This window comes from Salmo salar, chromosome ssa24, assembly GCF_905237065.1.
Source record: "Salmo salar chromosome ssa24, Ssal_v3.1, whole genome shotgun sequence".
Taxonomy (NCBI): domain Eukaryota; kingdom Metazoa; phylum Chordata; class Actinopteri; order Salmoniformes; family Salmonidae; genus Salmo; species Salmo salar.
In genome coordinates, this window is record NC_059465.1 from 25486670 (window position 1) to 25509417 (window position 22748).

Sequence of the window (22748 nt, forward strand, 5' to 3'; positions counted from 1 at the left end):
TGCCAGGGTTAACCCTTTTAAATGTCTTACTCACGTCGGCCACGGAGAAGGAGAGGCCACAGTCCTTTGTAGCGGGCCGCGTCGGTGGCAATGTGTTATCCTCAAAGCGGGCGAAAAAGGCGTTTAGATTGTCCGGGAGCAAGACGTTGGTGTCCGCGATGTGGCTGGTTTTCCCTTTGCTGTCCTTGATTGTCTGTAGACCCTGCCACATACATCTCGTGTCTGAGCCGTTGAATTGTGACTCAACTTTGTCTCTCTACTGACGTTTTGCCTGTTTGATTTCCTTACGAAGGGAATAACTACACTGTTTGCATTTGGCCATATTCCCAGTCACCTTGTCATTGGTAAATGCGGTGGTTCGCGTTTTCAGTTTTGCGCGAATGCTGCCATCTATCCACGGTTTCTGGTTTGGGTAGGTTTTAATAGTCACAATGGGTACAACATCTCCTATACACTTCTGGATGAACTCAGTCACCGTATCTGTGTATTCGTCAATGTTATTCGTCAATGTTATTCCCCGGGAACATATCCCAGTCAGCGTGATCAAAACAATCTTAAAGCATGGATTCCGATTGGTCAGACCAGCATTGAATAGAGCTTAGCACGGATACTTCTTGTTTGAGTTTATACCTATAGGAAGGGAGGAGCAAAATGGATTTGTGATCAGATTTGCCAAATGGAGGGCGGGGGAGGGCCTTGTAGGCATTTCGAAAAGTTGACCAGAGCGAGTACAACAGTCAGTGTGATGGTAGTTCTACCGTACTATAAGTCCACTCTGAAAACCTCTTCTCCACTGGCGGTTTTGGACCAGCCACTGGAATAAGTTCAATTGCCCTGGGGGGTACGAACAAAGGATATTATTCGGGAAAGTCATATTCCTGATCGAAATGCTGGTGAGTTACTGCCGCTCTGATATCCCCCCAAAAGTTCCGGCTGAATGTAATAACACAAAAAACATTCTGGGGTAATAATGTAATAAATAACACACACACAACAAAAAACCTGCAAAGTTGCTTAGGAGCAGAGCTGCCATATCTGTCTGTGCCATTTTATGCACACACAGGTGTAATCACCCCAGTGTCCATCGCCCTGTTTTAGTTGACTGACATGAAGTAGAGTGAATATTTTTCACACCTCGCTTTTAGATGCAGTCTAAATAAGAGAAAGGGGGCTGGCAGTTAGGATTTACTTTCTCCCTGTCTCTGGCCCACATTCCAGTACAGTAGGTGGCGGGAATGCTCCATAAAGTTGGATAACAACCACCGAAAAATCCCACAAACGAAGAAGAAGAAGAACAACACCACCACCACCACCACCACGACCACCCCCACCCCCCCCCACCGGATATGTCAAATGAACATGGACCCATATGAAACGTCAGCACAGTGAGTGTAGTAGCAGTTTACGTATTGATGTTAGCGAGCTAGCCTAGTAAAATACAGTCCAGACATAGAAAGACATTTGTCGTAAAGCAGTATATTTGTAGAGTTATTACATTGGGAAACGGTAGAGTTTATATTCGTTGCAGAGGATACGTTTAACACAATGGACTTCACTTGGATTGTTTTACTTTCTCGAAGTTCATACGGTAAGAGATTCCATTGATTAGCTAGCTACTGTTAGCTAGAGTATAACAGTAACCATAACAGCGTCAGCTATACTAGCTAGCCATCTTCATTGTTGAAACCATCTGTCTTTTCGGGATCAAGTCGTGAACAGTTAACTGAACTGGAACTGACGGATTTCTTAAATCTCGAAATGTTGAAATATTTACAGAATGATAATGAACTATTCAGCTAACGTTAGCTATCTAGTTGGCAAACTGCTAACCGTAGCTAACTTGATGCGAGCAGCCATTGCCAACACTGTGAGTAGCTAGCTACTATAGCTAGCTACATCGTCTCTCATCTTATCATCCAGCTAAAATATCATTAGCCTCTTTTAGATGTCTCTCTTAGCAAACTTACTCGTTAAACATGCTGTCACGTGTGTCAACTGATCTGGTGTTATGACAAATCATAAGGGAGGCACAAAAGGACTATCTGCAACTGCAAGTTTTTCCAACTACCATGAAACATGCATCACTCATTATATCCTCATTCCACATCTCTAATAGTAATAGTCTTCATGCTGATTACTGTGACACTCTCTCTGTTGTATGTTACAGATTGAAAGAGGAATGACAATGACAGTTCCCTTGCCTGTGAGAGGAGGCTACACTGGAATACAGCTGTTCTGTGACCAAAACAAGGGACCTTGAAGGACCACAGCCTGTGTGACAGAGGACTTGCATTGTGGAGCTTTTGGGGAGAGTAGCAGGCAGTACACTTGGGTAAAGAAACACTAAGGCAAGGTGGAGATGTTTGCCAAACTGAAAAAGAAGATTGCTGAGGAGGCAGCCACAGCCCCCCGGACCGGAGTCCGCATGCCTCGCTCCTACAGCAAAGAGTCCATTACGTCAGTGGGGGCAGACTCGGGGGATGATTTTGTAAGTACCAGTTTTGTTACCTCACTGAGGGAGGGCCTCTGTCCATGCCAGTCATCTTTTGAACCCACCAAGAGTAGTTGGTCACATGACACGAAACACAATCACACACGATTCTTTTCGCTTAAGAAGTTTTCCACAGCTATTCTATAAAGGAGCCATCATGGAAGAGAAGGGAGGTTTCTTTTAAATTATTACTTTTGGCCTCTAATTTTAATAGGCTTAAACTTTGCACTTATGAAACGCAAACAATGATAATTTTTATCCTGTACACTCTTTCAATTCAACATAGGCTATTGTTTAGAGATATTCTGAGGCTCCTCCCAGACAGTAATGGCCCAGGCCCTCCATTAGTGTTTCTCTCTGTGGCCTGGTAAGAGCATTTCAGTGGCTCTCTCCTATGTAATGGAGCCCCTGGGACTGTCATGATGCTGTAAGTCACTACCATATACATGGAGCATATCAGATATCCCCTGTACCGTGATGTAAATAGCCCTGAATTTTATGAGATCAATATCTAATAATGGCTTTATGAATTTCAGCACAATTGTAGGCCTAATGTACAAGACTTACAGTATGCAGAGCCAGGGAAAGAGCAGTAAAGTAATTTGCTGCATTTTTAAGTTTGGTGTAATTGTCCTTTATTAACGAGTAGCCCTGCCTATATTTAGATGACATTGCCTTTTGGATTATGAGTTGGGTCTGTGAGTCAGCTAGCTTATTGTTATATGGTTGGGTGTGTCTGGAGATTGGCATCCAGAAGCCAGTGGATGCCACAGTTTAGTGTAAATATACTAGTACGATACGACCGCTCTTTTGTAAATGATGACATGAATTCTAAAATTGTAGTCGCGAACCTGTGTAACCTGAAGCCATGCTCGGGTGTCAGCTCTGCAATGCTCTGTTCACTTGACCACACATGAAACATATAACACACACACACAATGTTTATTTTCTCTTTTGGAGGAGGTAGCTTACCATACTATATGTTGAGACAATTCAGGTTACATTTTCATTAGGCTAATCAGTAATCATTGTGATGGTGTTATACCACATTGCACTGTTAAACATATCATTTATATTCAGAATATCATGTATTAGGCACTGGAAAATATTTGTTGTCGATGTTATTGGAAATGCATCATAAGTGTTAATCAGTTCAGTGGTAATTTTACACTTCCCCACGGCTACAATTATGAATAAAGTGGCTCATCTTACAGGATTACCCAGATCCAGTCTTCTGAGGCTGATGTGTATTTAAGTCATTGACTTGCAAGAAGGTCAAATCACCTGGTAGATTATCCCTTGTCAAATCTGTAGTAAAGTAAAATCAGGATGACATCAAGCTAAAGTAAACACACTCATAGCCATGAGTTAGGTACCGATGATGTGAAATGTTGTTGTTATAGCAATAATGGACTGGAGCCTGGCCTGTAGGCCTTACATCATGTCACCTAGTCACAGCCTTTTGTCACCTAGTCACAACTTTTGTGTGGGTCAGAAGGGGGTGAATGATGGGGTGTTATTCTATGTATGTTGTGTCAATTGATTTGATGTATTTATATGGAAGCAGCAGCACTCTTTAATTGTCCATGTCAAATTTCCCATTGGACAATAAAGTACAACATATTGTATATGCACTGAGTATACTAAACATTAAGAACACCTGCTCTTCCCATGTCATAGACTGACCAGGTGAAAGCTATTATCCCTTATTGATGTCACTTGTTAAATCCACTTCAATCAGTGTAGATGAAGGGGAGGAGACATGTTAAAGAATGATTTTTAAGCCTTGAGACAAATGAGACATGGATTGTGTATGTGTGCTATTCAGAGGGTGAATGGGCAAGACAAAAAATGTAAGTGCCTTTGAATGGGGTATGGTAGTAAACTCAGCAAAAAAGAAACGTCCTCTCACTGTCAACTGCGTTTATTTTCAGCAAACAGAACATGTGTAAATATGTGTATGAACATAACAAGATTCAACAACTGAGACATAAACTGAACAAGTTCCACAGACATGTGACTAACAGAAATTGAATAATGTGTCCCTGAACAAAGGGGGGGTCAAAATCAAAAGTAAAGGTCAGTATCTGGTGTGGCCACCAGCTGCATTAAGTACTGCAGTGCATCTCCTCCTCATGGACTGCACCAGATTTGCCAGTTCTTGCTGTGAGATGTTACCCCACTCTTCCACCAAGGCACCTGCAAGTTCCCGGACGTTTCTGGGGGGAATGGCCCTAGCCCTCACCCTCCAATCCAACAGGTCCCAGACGTTCTCAATGGGATTTAGATCCGGGCTATTCGCTGGCCATGGCAGAACACTGACATTCCTGTATTGCAGGAAATCATGCACAGAATGAGCAGTACGGCTGGTGGCATTGTCATGCTGGAGGGTCATGTCAGGATGAGCCTGCAGGAAGGGTACCACATGAGGGAGGAGGATGTCTTCCCTGTAACACAAGCGTTGAGATTGCCTGCAATGACAACAAGCTCAGTCCGATGATGCTGTGACACACCACCCCAGGCCATGATGGACCCTCCACCTCCAAATCGATCCCGCTCCAGAGTACAGGCCTCGGTGTAACGCTCATTCCTTTGATGATAAACGCGAATCCGACCATCACCCCTGGTGAGCCAAAACTGCGACTTGTCAGTGAATAGCACTTTTGTCAGTCCTGTCTGGTCTAGCGACGGTGGGTTTGTGCCCATAGGCGACGTTGTTGCCGGTGATGTCTGGTGAGGACCTGCCTTACAACAGGCCTACAAGCCCTCAGTCCAGCCTCTCTCAGCCTATTGCGGACAGTCTGAGCACTGATGGAGGGATTGTGCGTTCCTGGTGTAACTCGGGCAGTTGTTGTTGCCATCCTGTACCTGTCCCGCAGGTGTGATGTTCGGATGTACCGATCCTGTGCAGGTGTTGTTACACGTGGTCTACCACTGCAAGGACGATTAGCTGTCCGTCCTGTCTCCCTGTAGCGCTGTCTTAGGCGTCTCACAGAACGGACATAGCAATTTATTGCCCTGGCCACATCTGCAGTCCTCATGCCTCCTTGCAGCATGCCTAAGACACGTTTACGCAGATGAGCAGGGACCCTGGGCATCTTTCTTTGGGTGTTTTTCAGAGTCAGTAGAAAGGCTTCTTTAGTGTCCTAAGTTTTCATAACTGTGACCTTAATTGCCTACCGTCTGTAAGCGGTTAGTGTCTTAACGACCATTCCACAGGTGCATGTTTGTTAATTGTTTATGGTTAATTGAACAAGCATGGGAAACAGTGTTTAACCCCTTTACAATGAAGATCTGTGAAGTTATTTGGATTTTTATGAATTATCTTTGAAAGACAGGCCTTGAAAAAGGGACGTTTCTTTTTTTGCTGAGTTTAGGTTCCAGGCACACCAGTTTGTGTCAAACTGCAATGCTGCTGGGTTTTTCATGCTCAATAGTTTCCCGTGTGGATCAAGAATAGTCCACCACCCAAAGGACATCCAGCCAACTGTGCGACGCATTGGATTCAACAAGGGCCAGCATCCCCGTCGAACACTTTCGACACCTTGTAGAGTCCATGCCCCGACGAAATGAGTCTGTTTTGAGGGCGAAAGGGAGGGTGGGGCACCTCAATATTAGGGATGTGTTCCTAATGTTTGGTATAGTCAGTGTAGATCTTGTCAGTGTGATATTTCATAGACTCTACAACACCCACAACGTAGATGTTTCTAGTACCTGCTGACCCATTACTATGGAAGCTCCATTGTGACCTGCTGAGTTGCTGTTCTGATGAGGATCCCTCTGTTCTGTGTGTTTGTGTTGACCTCTAGGCCTCTGATGGTAGTAGCTCCAGGGACGACCTCTCCTCCCAGATCCTCAGAAGGAATGATCAGATTCGCAAGCTGGAGGCCAAACTATCAGGTAAGACATGTCTGTATTGAGCCAGTTTAATCAGAGAAGGATGAGGTGGCCTACACACTGATCTAAGATTAGTTTTGCATTTCCCCATTCAATAGTTAAGGTTAGGTTTGGTGGTGGATAAGCTGATTCTCGGTCTGTGTCTAATGTACTTAGAGGCAACTTCTACCCAGAGCAGTTCACTCAGGTCAAAGGTCACATAACCAACGGGTGATGTCTGGTTTCAGACCTCCAAGGTTTTTGTTCTCAACACTGACCCTCATAAGGTATGATGGGGGTAACTCTTACAATGTTTCTTTATTCTTTACCACGTTCCCATTCGGTGAACGTTAAGAGCAAATGCCATGGCTTTTAGTCTACCTTTGGGGGTTCTGTGTGTCTTCTCTCCCAGATTAGTGTGATAGCTACTCCTCCCTTAGATGTGGTGTGTGTGTGACCCCTTAGAAGAGGTTAAAAGTTGCACGTCCTCATGCAGCATCTTAACCAGGATGGATTTCTCAAGAAAATCATTGTTTTCTTTCCTTTTGTATGCCTCTCTTTATTTATGTTATTCCTCCTCCCCGTCCCTTTACCCTCATCCACCTATCCCCCTTTCCTGGGTGTGTGTTTACTTGTGTGTTTCTGTGATGTTGGTATCCCATCACCCCACCTCCTGCCAATAGACTACGCTGAGCAGCTCCGACTTATGCAGAAGACCAAGGACAAGCTTGAAATTGCATTAGAAAAACATCAGGATTGTACGTACCTTTATTCTCCTCCCGTTTTGCTTCCTTTCTGTCTCATTTGTTTGTCTGCTGGCTGGGGTAATGGTCACCCGAAGCACCATCAGTCGCTCGCGGAGGGGTTGAGAATCATGCTGTCACTTCTATAGATTTCCATATAAACAAATAAATTGATGAAACCAAGGACTTACATGCTTGTTCATATAGAATTGTTTATAAATGTTTGTGGCACTCAGCAGTGTTACAGTTCCTGACACAAACCGGTGCGCCTGGCACCTACTACCATATCCCGTTCAAAGGCACTTAAATCTTTTGTCTTGTGCATCCACCCTCTGAATGACAAGCATACACAATCCATGTCTCCAATTATCTCAAGCCTTAAAAATCTGTCTTTAACCTGTCTTCTCCCCTTCATCTTTACTGATTTTGAAGTGGATTTAACAAGTGACATCAGTAAGGGGTCATAGCTTTCACCTGGATTCACCTGGTCAGTCTGTCATGAAAAGAGCACGTGTTCTTAATGTTTTGTATACTCCGTGTAAGTCCATGTGGGATGTCTGTGTTGGCCATGCTTAGATGCACAGCTTGCCTTTGCTTCTGGGGAACACTTAGTTTGGCATACTGGACACATTCTATGGTCAATTGTACCACCCTTTCACAGCTAGCAGCTACTAACCACTGACAATTCCACAACCAGCTGTTTGAACCGAGCCATCTTTGGCTAGCCTGTTGTGTTCATCCTCTTTCTTGTCTGTCTGTCTGTCTTTCTTTCACTATCCAGCCTCCATGAGGAAACTGCAGGACCAGAATGAGACTCACCAGGCCAATAGAGCCAAAATGGCCGAAGGCATGGCTTTGGCCCTGGACAAGAAGGATCAGGTGAGCATCATATCCTTTGCACCACAAGGCATTCATTTGTGTGTGTTTATACTTAGATTAATTCCTGTCTTTGTCTGTAGGAATGGATGGAAAGGATATCTACGCTGGAGCAGGTACGCTAACATCTTAACTGCATTCTAACATCTAACAAAAATTCTAGGTTCTCATTCAGCCAGTCAGTCTTGGCATGTGTAGATGAGAGATCTAACTGGGGTCATCCTGTCTGTTCCTCAGGAGAAAGCGTCTCTGTCTGTGAGGCTAGATGATATGATGGAGCAGAGCCTTACTCTGTTCCAGAAGAGGGATGACCTGGACGAGCTGGAGGGCTTCCAGCAGCAGGAGCTCGCCAAAGTCAAACACATGGTACACACTACGGACAACAAGGTCCCATTGTCTAACTCTAACCCACCACATTGCATGTATGAGGAAAGTCAAACGTAAACTTGTCAGTTTGTGCTTTATCTGTCTATTCTGATTCAAGCTGTAGCTGTGTCAGTAATGATCCATCACAAGTTTTCCTATTACCCTAGATAATAATTGTATTTCAACATTTGTTATAGTGAAGTCCTTTCTGTGGTTGATTCTGTTATGTTATGGTAGTTACTGAGGAAGGAGGAGCAGCTGGTCCAGCGGGAGCGAGCGCTCCAGCAGAAGGAGGCCGAGCTGCAGATGGCCAAGAAGTCTATGGCCGAAGCCCAGGAGCAGCTGCGGGCTCTGGGAGAGGAGCATCAGGAAAGTTGCAGGCTCAACATGGAGCTGGAGATGGAGAGGTAAGGACAGGACACAGAGATTGCCTTGATAATGCCATGAATTCATTAGTTGCAGAGATGCTGGTCTTGATGACTGAAAGTAATGACCTTACTCATTGTAGAGCTTGCTCCCCTCACCTCTTTTCTATAAGGGAGAGTTAGTATGCCAATTCTCTTGATGAAGTCTGCCTGTTTTCTTCTGGGTTGTCTGTGGTTTTGGTGGTTGTCTAACCGTACAGGGTGTCTGTGGTCTCCTTTAGAGAGGAGCTGCTGGAGGTCAGGGAGGAGGCTGAGAAGAAGATTAGTGAGCTGGAGGGCAGAGGCCAGAACCTGCAGAAGGTCATCCAACAGGTATCTGAGGACTTCCAGAAGGTGAGCCCTCTAACCCAGAGATAAATCCTTTACCAAAATCCTTTCACTGTATTGAAATGGTACAGATCTGTAATGACAGCATATGAATACAGTAAACTAAATGTGATCATATTTTGTAAAACATTTCAGATTTAGTGATCTAATTGTGTATGTTCTTAGTCGCAGAGTGCCTCAGCAGCTGTAGAGAAGTCTCTCCATACATTACAAATGGAGAACAATGCCCTGAAGCTGCAGCAACATAAAGTAAGACCAGACCACCATGTAACTACCTATATCTACCCCCTATTCTTTCTCCTCACCCCTTCCTGTGGAGGGAGGTACAGTATGCTGTGTATTGACCCAATCCTCTCTATCCTTGCTGTGGTCCCCAGGCTGCAGTGACTGATGAGGACAAGGAGCGTGTGCTGCTGGACCTGCAGGAGAAGATCTCCTCTCTGGAGAGACGTCTGCATGGTAACTTGAGTGAAGACGAGCTCCTCCAAGAGCTGCTCAAAGAGGTAACTTAAACAGTCAGCTAATCCTAAAGACAGAGGGACTCCAGTGGAATTCGTTTAAAGACAATACCACAGAGAATAGTGATTCATTTCTTAGCTCCTTTTTCCTGATGTATAGAAGTCCACTCTGGAGCAGAGGCTGGAGGACACGAGAGTTGAGCTGCTGGAGGCACGCACCAACCATGCAGACACGGTTAGCTCTTTGGAGACTCAGGTAAACAGTCCTCTCTCTACCTCTTCATCAGCATGATATACTTCATCACATGCCACTGGCTTAGATGCTCCATTAGTTAACAGTAATACATGGAAAACTGTATGAACTTGTCTGTTAAGCATATTGTATCTCAACTCCCCCAGATATCCAGACTCAACAACAATGTGACTGAACTACAGACCCTGCTACGACACAAAGACGACTCTTCCAAGAACTACAGAGAGAGAACGGACGCACAGGTAAGAGAACAGGCACACTGGTGGGAGAGAACAATGTAAGCATTTAAGACCTGTGCTCTCGCTCTACCTTCAGTCTCTCACACAGCCCCATGTCTCTCTCAGATAGCAGGTCTGGAACAGCAGGTGCAGGAGAGCAATGAGAGGCTCAAGAACACTGAGCAGCAGATCTCTGACAAACAAGCACATCTAGACAAACTGGTAAATAAATGTCACATTACGGTGAAAGATGCTCTACCGCCACTGTTCATGGATTAAGTTGAACATGAGGCTGGAGCAAATGCTGTTTAATTGAATTTATTTTCTATAGGCTGAGTAGACTTTCATCTCTCATATGGCAGAGACAGTTAATGTGAGTGTGTGATGCTAAGACGGCCCTTTCCCATGTGGTCCCTCCCCCAGCAGGCAGAGTGGAGTGTGGAGAGGCACAGTCTGCAGCAGCAGGTGTCTGCAGAGCGGCAACAGGGCCAGGAGAGGGCAGCTCGGCTGGAGGAGCAGCTCACTGCACTGCAGACAGAGAGAGACACCGAACACACCTCTGCCCAAGCCAGGATTGTGAGTTACAGTTCTCAGCTCTCACTTGCTCTGTACATTTTAATTCACAAAACTGTTAGTGTAATGTGCTGCGTAGTTTTGTAACCTGAATATTAAGGTCAACTGTATCTTTGGTATTTGATCATTTCTATGCAGATTTTGATCAGCTTATCCATTGGTCTCTGTGGATTGTCCATTATCGGTTGCCATGTAATTTATCTCTGCTACATGGCTGGCATGAAACTGGACTGTCATACAAGGCCATCAGATATCTATCTATCGATATTGGACTGTGTTCCTATGCATTCTAATTTATGCTTTTCTTTCTCAAACATCCCTTTGTCTCTGCTTCTCTCTCCCTCACCAATCTCTCGCTCTGTTTCTTTCGCTCCCTCACCCATCTGTGTTGTATTTCCCAGAGTGAGTTGGAGCAAGAGAGAGTGTCCCTGCTGAGGGGGAGGGATAAAGCTGACGTGGCTCTGAAGAGGCAGGCAGAGGAGCTGGAGCAGGCCAGGGTAAGACACACTTCCTGCTTTATATTAGGCAGTCAGTTGAAAACAGGAAGTCACAGATTTCCTGATGAACAATATATTTTTTTCATTAAATTGCGTTCTTCAGTCACTCCAGATGTTTTGCGTACTGTGCCACACCATTTCTATGAGAACTGCATTCCTACATTACAACTCCCCAAAAATGGTCCTGCTGCCTGTACAAACGGGGTAATGATGTCCCTATATGTGTCCCCAGTCAGAGCTGAGCAGCAGGCAGACAGTGAGTGTGGAGATAGCCATGGCTCTGGAGGACACCAGGAGACAGAAGGAGGAGCTCCAACTACAGGTCTGGTGATGCATGATACATACTTACTCTCACATCATACATTTTTACTGTACTCTTTGAAATAACAAACAAGATTCTTTACACTGTGTTGGAACGAGGTTTAAAACAATAGCAGATGCATTTGCCTTAATCATACTCAGGCAGAATGGGCGTTATCTGTTACAAAGCCATGAATTCAGCTTGTGTTGATTATGTGCTCGTAAATAGATGATAATGTTACTGTCTCCTTTTCCAGGTAGGAGAGATGATGGCGTCACTTCAAACAACATCGCAGGAACTGGCCCACGTCACTGAGCAGCTGAAGCTGAAAGAAGAGGAACTCCAAACACTTCGCAATGGTAAACACTTTCTCTGTCCACAGGTGCCCTTTTCCTCCATCTCCCATGCTATGTGAATTCAGAAGTTGTAGTGTTTATCTGATGTTCCCTTCCACGCTGTTTGTGTTGCAGAGCTGCAGAGCGCCCAGAGCTCCCTGTCCCAGCTGCAAGAGGAGGCGGAGGGGCTGCAGGTGGCAGCCCAGGAGAGGCAGGAGGAGAAGGACACCCAGCTGGTCAGCTTGAGGCAGGAGCTCCTAACCCAGAACGAGCAGTTGGACTCCTGCCAGTTACGGGTCAGAACACACACAGGGAGCACAGTCATTAAGCTTTTAACTCACATACTGTACATAAGTCTGTCATTACATATCAAGTTAGGTCTGCATGTCTGTTGTTGATTGACTTTGCCTGCGTTGTCTGACTGCCTCTGTGTGTGTCCCTCCCAGGTATCGGAGCTGGAGGTAGAGGTGGAGACTCTGACGTTGCAGCAGACTCCAGAGCTGTGTGAACTGGACCAGAATGGGACTGTGACGGTGGATGACCTGGACCACATGCAGAAGGCCAACCGAGACCTGGAGCAGCAGCTCAGTGACAAGAACAAGGTCAGTACTGGACGAACCAGAAACCATGATCACCACACAGGCATGGTCAGGTAATTAATGCTTGTCTGAAATAGCTGGAGCAGGACCATTTCATTATTCCTGTGTGTTTTTTGTGCTGTTATTGATTGGATGACTGTTGCTTTACAGACCATTAAGCAGCTGCAGCAGAGGCTAGCAGAGCTAAAGAGGACCTTGCAGAAGGAGCTGGTGAGACATTTAGATAACTTAGTATGGGTATCATATTTAAATAAAAAAATAAAAGATTCAGTTCATTAAAATATTGTTCTGTTTGTGATGGTTTGTGTCTGTGTTTCTGGTGCAGAAGCTGAAACCTGAAACAGAGTCCGATGGGAAAGAGAGGGCCCAAGAAGGGAGAGGAGAGAGGCAAGAGAGGCCAGACAGAAACTTTACAGAGCCCACTCCAGGACCAGCCCCGGGCCCAAACACCACTGTCACCAACACATCTGATCTCAATGACTCACGAGAGATCAACTTTGAGTACCTCAAACACGTGGTGCTAAAATTCATGTCATCCAGAGAGGCTGAGGTGAGAGCAGTCCACCTGGTCCCTGTTATACACAGCTAGGCCTTATACACAGCTAGGCCATATACACAGCTAGGCCATATACACAGCTAGGCCATATACACAGCTAGGCCATATACACAGCTAGGCCATATACACAGCTAGGCCATATACACAGCTAGGCCATATACACAGCTAGGCCATATACACAGCTAGGCCATATACACAGCTAGGCCATATACACAGCTAGGCCATATACACAGCTAGGCCATATACACTGAGTGTACAAAACATTAAGAACACCTGCTTTTTCCATGAGACTGACCAGGTGAAAGCTATGATCCCTTATTGATGTCACTTGTTAAATCCACTTCAATCTGTGTAGATGAAGGGGAGGAGACAGGTTAAATAAGTATTTTTAATGCTTGAGTGGCGCTACGGGCTAAGGCACTGCATCTCGGTGCAAGAGGCATCACTACAGTCCCTGGGTCGAATCCAGGCTGTATCACATCCGGCTGTGATTGGGTGTCCCATAGAGCGGCGCACAATTAGCCCAGCATCGTCCGGGTTTGGCCGGGGTATGTCGTCATTTTAAATAAGAATTTGTTCTTAACTGACTTGCCTAGTTAAATAAAATATAAATTTAGACATGGCTTGTGTAAGTGTGCCATTCAGAGGGTGAATGGGCTAGACAAAATATTTATGCCTTTGAACAGGGTATAGTTGTTTGTGTCAAGAACTGCAATGCTGCTGGGTTTTTCACACTCAACAGTTTCCCATGTGTCTCAAAAATGGTCCACCACCCAGAGGACATCCAGCCAATTTGAGACAACTGTGGGAAGCATTGGAGTCAACATGGGCCAGCATCCCTGTGGAACACTTTCAACACCTTGTGGAGTCCATGCCCTGATGAATTTCGGCTCTTCTGAGGGCAAAATGGGGTGCAACTCAATATTAGGATGGTGCTCCTAATGTTTGGTATACAGTCACCGGACAGTTTATTAGGTACACCACCCCATTCACGAAAATGGATCGTTCCTACAGACAGTGAGTCACGTTGCTGTGGCTTGCTATATAAAGCAGGCAGACCGGCGTCGAGGCATTCAGTTACTGTTCGATTGAATGTTAGAATGGGCAAAATTAGTGACTTAAGCGACTTCGAGCATGGTATGATCGTCGGTGCCAGGTGCGCCAGATTCAACTGACAAGTGACTGTGCTTGATGGGTGTACCTAATAAAAATGTCTGGTGAGTGTATCTGATGTCTATGGTCATGGCTGACGTCTAAATCTCTCTCTCTGTGTGTCCCTCTCTCTGTATCTTAGGCCTATCAGCTGATCAGAGCGGTGTCTGTGTTGCTGAACTTCACTGGTGAGGAAGAGGACATGTTGAAGCAGACTCTGGAGTACAAGGTGGCTTTCTCCTTTCACACCTCGTTTCCCTGAAACTCATGTCAAATGAATGGATGTTATGGCCTGAACCACAGCCAGTGTGTATCACATGAAATAGGCCATGACCCTATTTTGTCCTCAAATGTTGTCATTTCTTAAATGTGCGAGCTATCTGTTGTTTCTTTTAGAATGACTTCAGCTGCATCTGGAGGGAAATTGTTATTCTTATAGAGGATACTATAACATTCAAACCCATGTTTTGCTACCTATAGACCCTTCACCAGTTGTAATACTAGTTTTAATAGTCCAATGATATTTCATTTGATATAATTGTAACTATCGCTGTGTTTTTCAGATGTCCTGGTTTGGATCCAAGCCTTCTCCGAAAGGTATTGTCCGGCCATCAGTTTCAGGGGCACCTGCTCACTGGAGCTGAGGGGCCCGAGAGAGGAAGAGGGGACAGACACACATAACTTTTATCATGTGTTTGCATGACTTCTCCCACCACTGTGGCAACCAAATGAACATTGTAAAGAGGACACAACCCAAGCTTTAAAATGGTTTCTGACATGACACAGATTCCTATGTACTGTAGCTCCTCAATCTTTCCTGAGAAAATGTTTTTTTCTTCATCTTCAAGAGAAAAGAGAATGGCTCTACAGTGACTAAGAGGGGCAAAGTCTTGTTAATATGGTCTGATTTCTATTTACAAGTAAAATGGTTAAAGCAGACATGGTGTTGACCCAATTGATAAATGTTAACCTTAAGAGAAACCCTCCTCCCTCCCCTTGGAATGAGGTTAACATTAGATCTAGCTCTGTCATGGACACAGTACAAGTACACTACATTACCAATAGGTATGTGGACATCTGCTTGTCGAACATCTCATTCCAAATTCATGGGCATTAATATGGAGTTGGTCCTCCCCTTTGCTGCTATAACAGCCTCTACTCTTCTGGGAAGGCTTTCCACTAGATGTTGGAACATTGACGCCGGGGACTTGCTTACATTCAGCTAAAAGAGCATTAGTGAGGTGGGGCACTGATGTTGGGCGATTAGGCATGGCTCGCAGTCGGCGTTCCAATTCATACCAAAGGTTTTTGATGGGGTTGAGGTCATGGCTCTGTGCAGGCCAGTCATGTTCTTCCACACCGATCTCAACAAACCAGTTCTGTATGGACCTCATCGTGGGCATTGTCATGCTGAAACAGGAAAGGGCCTTTTCCAAATTGTTGCCACAAAGTTGGAAGCACAGAATCGTCTAGAATGTAATTGTATGCTGTAGCATTAAGATTTCTCTTCACTGGAACTAAGGGGCCTAACCCGAACCATGAAAAACAGCCCCAGACCATTATTCCTCCTTCACCAAACTTACAGTTGCCACTATCCATTCGGGCAGGTAGCGTACTCCTGACATCCACCAAACCCAGATTTGTCCGTCGGACTGCCAGATGGTGTAGCGTGATTCATCACTCCAGAGAACGCGTTTCTACTAGTCCAGAGTCCAATGGCGGCGAGCTTTACACCACTCCAGCCAAAGCTTGGCATTGCGCATAGTGATCTTAGGCTTGTGTGCAGCTGCTCGGTCATGGGAACCAATTTCATGACGCTTCCAACGAACAGTTATTGTGCTGATGTTGATTCCAGAAGCAGTTTGGAACTTGGTAGTGAGTGATGCAACCAAGGACAGGCGATTTTTACACGCCATGCGCTTCAGCACTCAGTGGTCCTATTCTGTGAGTTTGTGTGTCAGCAACGGGTGTGGCTGAAATAGCCGAATCCACTCATTTGTAGGGGTGTCCACATACTTTTGTGTATATATGGTGTATGTCTTATTCTCCAGGTGGGATGGGTCAGGCCTACCAGATTGTCACAACTCTTTTTGACAGAGAAGATTATTTATGTCTCTGCTCCAATGTTTTTTTTCTTTAATTTAGACATAGAAAACGGTATTTACTGCCGATGACTACCTATGGCAGGGTTCCCCAACTAGCGGCCCATGGTCCGAATTTGGCCCGCTTGTGGTTTTATTTGGCCCCCAATGTTTTCTGAGCAAAAACACTTATTTTTTTTATATTTTTTTATATTGTTGGACATAAGACTGTAAAAACACCAGAAAATCAGCTCCAAGTTATTTTAATTTTGGACATCTCTTCACAAATATCCTCCTGAAATTATTGTTTTAGTCTAATATTATTTCTGTTTGGGATTCTTGCGGTCAATTTGCAGTCTACAAATATTTGTAATTATGTTCCAGCCCCCTGACCATCCAAAAAATACTGCCTGCGGCTGGATCCAGTTGATGATCCCTTCTCTATGGTTGGGAAAGGGATATTGTTGAATTGTGAGTGCATGATAAGAATCTTGAAAATGCTACCACCCCAATCAACCCCTCTTCAATGGAACGCCCCAAGATTTCTGATGGACCCTTCACAACAGTCTTTAATTTGGTTCTTTCCATTAAAAATATAACTTCAGATGGCTTATGTAGGAAAAATCCATGTTAAAATCAGAACTTGTGATGTCTCTGAAGGGGAGGTGAGAGTCATACATCAATGTCTTTGATATCAATGGAGAAAATCTATGTCATGTAGACAGAAGAGTACTTTTTAAATATGTTAAATAATTATTGAAAGCTATCTAAATCAGAATTATCGAAGGATGTGCTCTACCTTTACCTGCCTTGTGTTTGTGTAAATGACAGTACATTCCATGTCTATTTATATATGATAATTGTACATATGCATTGAGAACTTTATAAATCACTGGGTGTAAATAATTTTGTTTGACTTCTTGCAGTATTTTACACCATGTTTTACCTGTCTATGTAGCCAGTCTTGGCTTGATGCTCTGTCTCACTGTTCATTGGCATCCTGTCAGAACTAAGTGACCATTTGTGTGTGCTTACAATGTGAGGGCATTAACAATGTACTGGAGGAAAGACCCTTTAATACAAGTATGCATGCCTTATAGCAGAATGCATTGGATCTCTGCAGAGAGGGAAAACCTGTCTCCTTACATTCTGAATAGAATGTGAACCATATTAATGGCTAAGGTGTGAGGCAGCAACACACCAGTCTGCACTCTGAATTCTACTCCCATATCATGTGAGAAATATCCATGTGTCTGGTTATGTTACAGTACTGTAGCATTTGATGTCACATTCATTGGGTTTGTGCGGTCAGTCAACTCTGGGGCTGGGAGGTCGAAGAGGAAGGAGACAATGATCTATTGTGTGAACAAGGTCCTCCCCTTCTTTAAACTTTTGTCATAAAATGGACACGGTCTACATTCAATGTCAAAACACCACACTGCGTTAAGTGACCTGTTATTGAATAGTATCTGGTACCACAAATTTAGTATATTTCCATAGAACTACAATAATATCACAGCACAGGTGGCTATGACTCTACTGCAAGGTCACCATAAAAAAACCTTATGCACTTTTTTTTCTTCACTTCTGTTTGATTCTGCTGTGTTCAACTCTGTTTTTTAACAAACAATCTAATAAATCACAACAGATGCTATTAATTCTCATTTTAACAAGTGCTACCACTACAAGTTATTTTGTTTTGTCTTCATTTCTTGTTAATAAATAAATCTTAAGCATAAAAGTTTGTTTTCATTTCTTTTTCTTGGGGACATGTTTTTTGGGCACTCCACGTGATTCTAAGCAGAGATGCAGCAGAACAAAGTAAGCAACAATAATTCCCAACTGAATCCACTGAGTGGCGCTGTGGGCATTTTCACCGATACGCAACAAACGGAACGCCTCGGACCGGAAGATAGCTTCTGAGCTAACACGTTATCGGTCTTTCTTTTCCTGTGGCAGCAACGAGGAACATGGTGAGAGGCTCGCGTCTGTCGTTCAATTCAGTAAAATTGCGCTGTCTAGTCCACATAAAACGACCACAGTTGATAACATCCATGAGCATAAATATCTTGTCTTGCCAGTTGTTTGTGAATGCTCGATAGAGGTCCTTCATCTGTCACTTGCCACCATAATAACCAAACGCGAGCAAGATAAAAGCTACCGCTACTAGCAAATGCATGGATGTCTAGTTAGCTACGTCGGCTAACTATCAAACGTGTCTAGGCATACTACTTGCAAATGAAATGGTTGTTCGCCAACTAACTAGTTACGTCGGTTAACTTTCAAACACTTCAGAACAATGCTTTCGATGCAGTTAACGTTGTATGTTGCCACTCAGAATAGTTATATTCATTTTCAGCCCACGTTGACGTTTTGTGGACAAAATGGGTAGTTCGCTAGTTAAGTAACGTTACATTTTCAAAGATAACTTAATATATTTAGATGTGTCCCCGTTTGTCAATCTTCACAGGGCAAGATCAAGGCTAGAGATCTGCGGGGCAAGAAGAAGGAGGAGCTGCTCAAGCAGCTAGATGACCTGAAGGTAGAGCTGTCCCAACTCCGCGTAGCCAAGGTTACTGGTGGAGCTGCCTCCAAGCTCTCCAAGATGTGAGTATTATTTGGACTGCAGAAGTCGTAGTTAGAGTTTAGCCTGGGTTCTGAGTGGGCTGTAGTTATCACTGTCACACAATCTATGGCTACATCATGGTGGAGAATTGAGTGGTTTCTCAGTTGTAATCAGAGTAAGGCGATGGGTATATTATTGAATTGGTATGCAGAGATTTTAGTCACCGAAGATGGCATGCCTTCAATTGTGTAGGCAACGCCACGCACATTTACATTGGAGATAAAAAGCACGACACATCCCGTGTGTCATGAATGTTGAATATAATTATATTTGAACTTACTCTGCCGATTGTCTGTGGTTTTGGTCATTCAAGTGGTCAAAATGTGAGGTTAAATATCCCCAGCAAAGTATTATTGAACAGAATTCAGACACGGATCTGTGTGACAATCGAGATGTTTGCTCATGACCGAAGACACGTGCACAAGACTGAAGTACATGCATACTACCATGGTTTTGTGCATGTCAGGCGATTGGATATTGTCTCAAATTTCGAGCAACTAAAGTACCACCGCACACAGTAATTGGATTCAATATTCAAGCTTGAAATTAAAATCTCCACGATTTTGCAGTGTTTTGTTTGACAGTATTCCAATAATTGGTATTCAATTTGTATTTATTAGTCAAGGTTTTTAGGTATAGTAGGGCAATAAAATGTGCTTCTCTTTTTGCTCAAATCTCAAACGCCCTTTAAGTTGAGGCTTCTTATCCTTGCATTTTAATTAACCCTTCTTTTTGCTTCTGTTTCCTCTAGCTGTGTCGTCCGCAAGTCCATCGCCCGCGTTCTGACTGTCATCAACCAGACGCAGAAGGAGAACCTGAGGAAGTTCTACAAGGTAAGAGCAATGCCATCCAGACACACGTATTTAAGAAATCCATTAAGCAAAACAGAACCTGCTGATGAACAGTCAAAAGCAATGGGCAGGCGTCTGACCACAGAACATCGGCTGTCGTATTCTGTTAATTTCCCAATGATTCTACATGTTGACTCGCCACTGTTCATCAATACCCAAAAGGTGATCTGCTGCGGATGGTGCGGGTTATGGTGTCTTGTCAACCTTGACCACATGTTAAACATTCTGCAGATTAGTTTGTAAAGTGACCCATGTAACCTCAATATTTGAGAACTAGGATGAGTGCCAACCCTGACTATTCAGCCCATCTAAGTGCTGAAGACCATAATTGAACAAAATGCAATAGCAGCAACAGTTCTGATTTTTTTTTATTTGTAGTATTAGTTTGAATGCCCATGTACTGTTTATTTTACTTTGATTGTGAATGTCATTTCAGGGTAAGAAGTACAAGCCCCTGGATCTGAGACCCAGGAAGACCCGTGCCATCCGCAGGAGACTTAACAAGCATGAGGAATCTCTCAGAACCAAGAAGATGCAGAGGAAGGACCGCCTGTATTCCATTCGCAAATTTGCTGTCAAGGCTTAAGGCTGTTTCTCTTGTACAAATAAATTGACTAAAAAGAAGTATGTTGTCTTCTGTAAAGGGATGGCACTCAAAATTGTGAATCATTAGTGTGGTAATATATCTGCCTCAGTGAGCAGGTGGAATATTGATTGCAAACATTTAGAGTAATTATTTGGTGAGACATCTTATATCCGCGTTGCAATGTTAATATGCACTGATAATGGATGTTATGTATGCTGACGAGGATCCAATTCCAACTCGAGGATCCTCTGAGTTGGAATTGGGACAGCAGCAATGCCTTTGCTAAAATACTGATTTGAAGAATGTTGTATTTCGTAAGAGGACTGTAAAGACCTGTGGCATGTACTCATTTACAGGGGCGCAACTTTGGTTTTAGAAGTGGGGGGACATTAAAAATTAAATATCCAGTCGGATAAACACTCCAAACAGCCTACCCGACCACTCGGAGGTGTCCGCATTGTCCTAAAGCACACTATTGCCTATTTCTGTATCACATTCCAATTATAAAATGGGTGGGGGGGTCTTCAGTTACAGTTGGTTTGTGTACTTGAGGTACGAAGTGATGATGAACGGAATCCTAGGGTTATATGAACAAGCATGGTACCATACTTCCTGTCTTATACATCTATCGTATGTGCAATATCTCTATACTCTTGTTGGAAGTAGGGAGACATTTTTTTTGGGGGGGGGCCAGGAAACTTGGCAGTTTGTTGGGGAAACGTCAGACATTTGCAAGGACAACATGCATCCCACACCTGTCTTTTGTATAGTGCACTGTTTTCCATTTTGACTTTGGTAAGTCTGTTGAGCAATGTGTCCTGTCGGTCGTCCAATGAAGACCACACAGCAGATATTACAGTTGGCCATAAAATTTCATGTAACATCTGGGAACACGGAACTGTTCAGGAGAAAACATTTGTTTGCAGATCCGCACATTTTAAATCTCTTATTAAGCACATTGCCAAATTCACTTGGGACATACCAGTACTTGACCCTCATTGCACTGGTTTGTAATGGGAGACTGGTTAACACGGGAATATTAGGCTAGTGGCAAGGCCCTCACACTTCTAAGATGCCCTTACCTGAGGTAAAACAATGTTTTTTTAAATCTTTAATGTCTTCCATTTATGAAATGTAAAATATTTCTCATGTTATTACAAAAGTGGTTAAATTGATAGATATTGTGAGACCCCATAAACTCAAAAAGTGCAGAATAATAGCTGGCGAGAGGATGTGCCATGTAAGTTCATTGCAAGCTCTGATTTGAAGTAGTCAGTTGTCTGCACTACACAAAATAAACAAGATATCTTAGTGCATATTGGAAATATAGACCCCTAAATGCAGAGATACTATAGGCGGAAATATAAACTATGAATATTTATGATGAATGTAAGTATTGTGAAATGTAATGAGAACATTGATTTATTCACCAAAACACAAATCTTTGCAATTTAGTTGTTTTAACTACCAGTTAATTCAATAGCAAACAATGCAAGATATGTGTTTAAAATCGCCCTTAGAAGTGCTGAAAGTAATATGCTACAGTACAGTAGATTACAGTTTTCACAGGCAATGCACTTACATTACCCAACAAAATTGACAGAAAAACTACAATTTCCATATCTTTCCAATATGTAATCAAAGGTATGATCAATGAAGACATCCTCTACAATCATTCATGCAAAAAAAAAAAATTCAGATATAATTGCAACTTAGGTGTACTGTCTGTAATCAAATGTAAGAAATTAAATGCATTTGGCCATAAATTCTCATCCACATCACAGTGAATGTCCTCATTGTTCATGCACCGTGGGAAAAATGTTTTGGCATGGCAAATTCAAGCTTGACATTGGTCTGCATTGATGTCGTCGCATGCATCATCCATGGCCAGAAGGAGGGTGGCACGCTCGTGGGGATGGCGATCGTACACCTTCCACCTCCATGCTGATAAACAATTCTCAATAGTGTTGAGGAAAGGAGAGGATGGGGGCAGGTATAGGATCACGAACCAGGTATGGGCCTGAAACCTGACATTGTCCCACACAATGACATAGGTGACCCCTTCACCTTGACAGGCCTGCTCAATTTCATTGAGAAACACAATGAGGTGTGCAGCGTTGTAGGATCCAAGTAATGGCCGACGTCCTATCGCTCCATCTTCAGAGATAGCTGCGCACATGGAGATGTTTCCCCACGTTGCCCAGGCACTTAGAGGGTCACCCGTTGGCCGATGAGGCTCTGCCCACAGCGTCGAGTTTTGGCCAGATTGAAGGCCGCTTCATCAACGAAGATATACTTGTGATGGTTCACAGCAGCATCAAGCACCACCCTCTGGATAGTTATTTTTTACAGTATAGTTCCACCTGGTTAGTTATTTTTACAGTATAGTTCCAATATGATATTGTGAAGGAGCTTGTGCATCAAATAGTAACAGTATTAAAGCATATAGTGCTGTACCTGAACATAGTCAGCCCGAATATGCTTCACCCGGTCGTTGTTTCTCTCAAAAGTCACTAGGTAAATGTGTTTCATAGATATCTGCTGCCTCTTCAAAAGGC

At 43.6% G+C, this 22748-nt stretch overlaps 2 protein-coding genes across 5 annotated transcripts; both read left to right on the forward strand.

Annotated features, from left to right (window-relative positions):
• The first annotated feature begins 1338 nt into the window (after positions 1-1338).
• On the forward strand, positions 1339-14985 carry LOC106585445 (golgin subfamily A member 1). 4 transcript variants are annotated; one of them, XM_014171651.2, is made up of 24 exons: positions 1339-1588; positions 2168-2488; positions 6301-6391; positions 7051-7125; positions 7892-7989; positions 8070-8102; positions 8224-8352; positions 8590-8759; positions 8999-9110; positions 9270-9353; positions 9482-9607; positions 9723-9818; positions 9962-10057; positions 10160-10255; positions 10457-10609; positions 11008-11103; positions 11336-11425; positions 11661-11763; positions 11875-12035; positions 12186-12341; positions 12489-12548; positions 12664-12888; positions 14189-14275; positions 14610-14985. In XM_014171651.2, the coding sequence occupies exons 2-24, from the start codon at positions 2360-2362 to the stop codon at positions 14688-14690; spliced, it is 2547 nt and encodes an 848-aa protein (XP_014027126.2). In that variant the 5' UTR covers positions 1339-1588; positions 2168-2359; the 3' UTR covers positions 14691-14985. The 4 variants fall into 4 exon arrangements, with proteins under 4 accessions (XP_014027126.2, XP_014027127.2, XP_014027128.2 ...); XM_014171652.2 differs by having other exon boundaries at positions 10460-10609; XM_014171653.2 differs by having other exon boundaries at positions 9276-9353.
• A 3107-nt stretch (positions 14986-18092) lies between these two features.
• LOC100194561 (ribosomal protein L35) lies at positions 18093-20225 on the forward strand. The gene is made up of 4 exons (NM_001139647.1): positions 18093-18100; positions 18598-18734; positions 19505-19586; positions 20041-20225. Exons 1-4 carry the CDS (start codon positions 18098-18100, stop codon positions 20188-20190), a joined length of 372 nt encoding a protein of 123 aa, NP_001133119.1. The 5' UTR covers positions 18093-18097; the 3' UTR covers positions 20191-20225.
• Positions 20226-22748: the final 2523 nt, after the last annotated feature.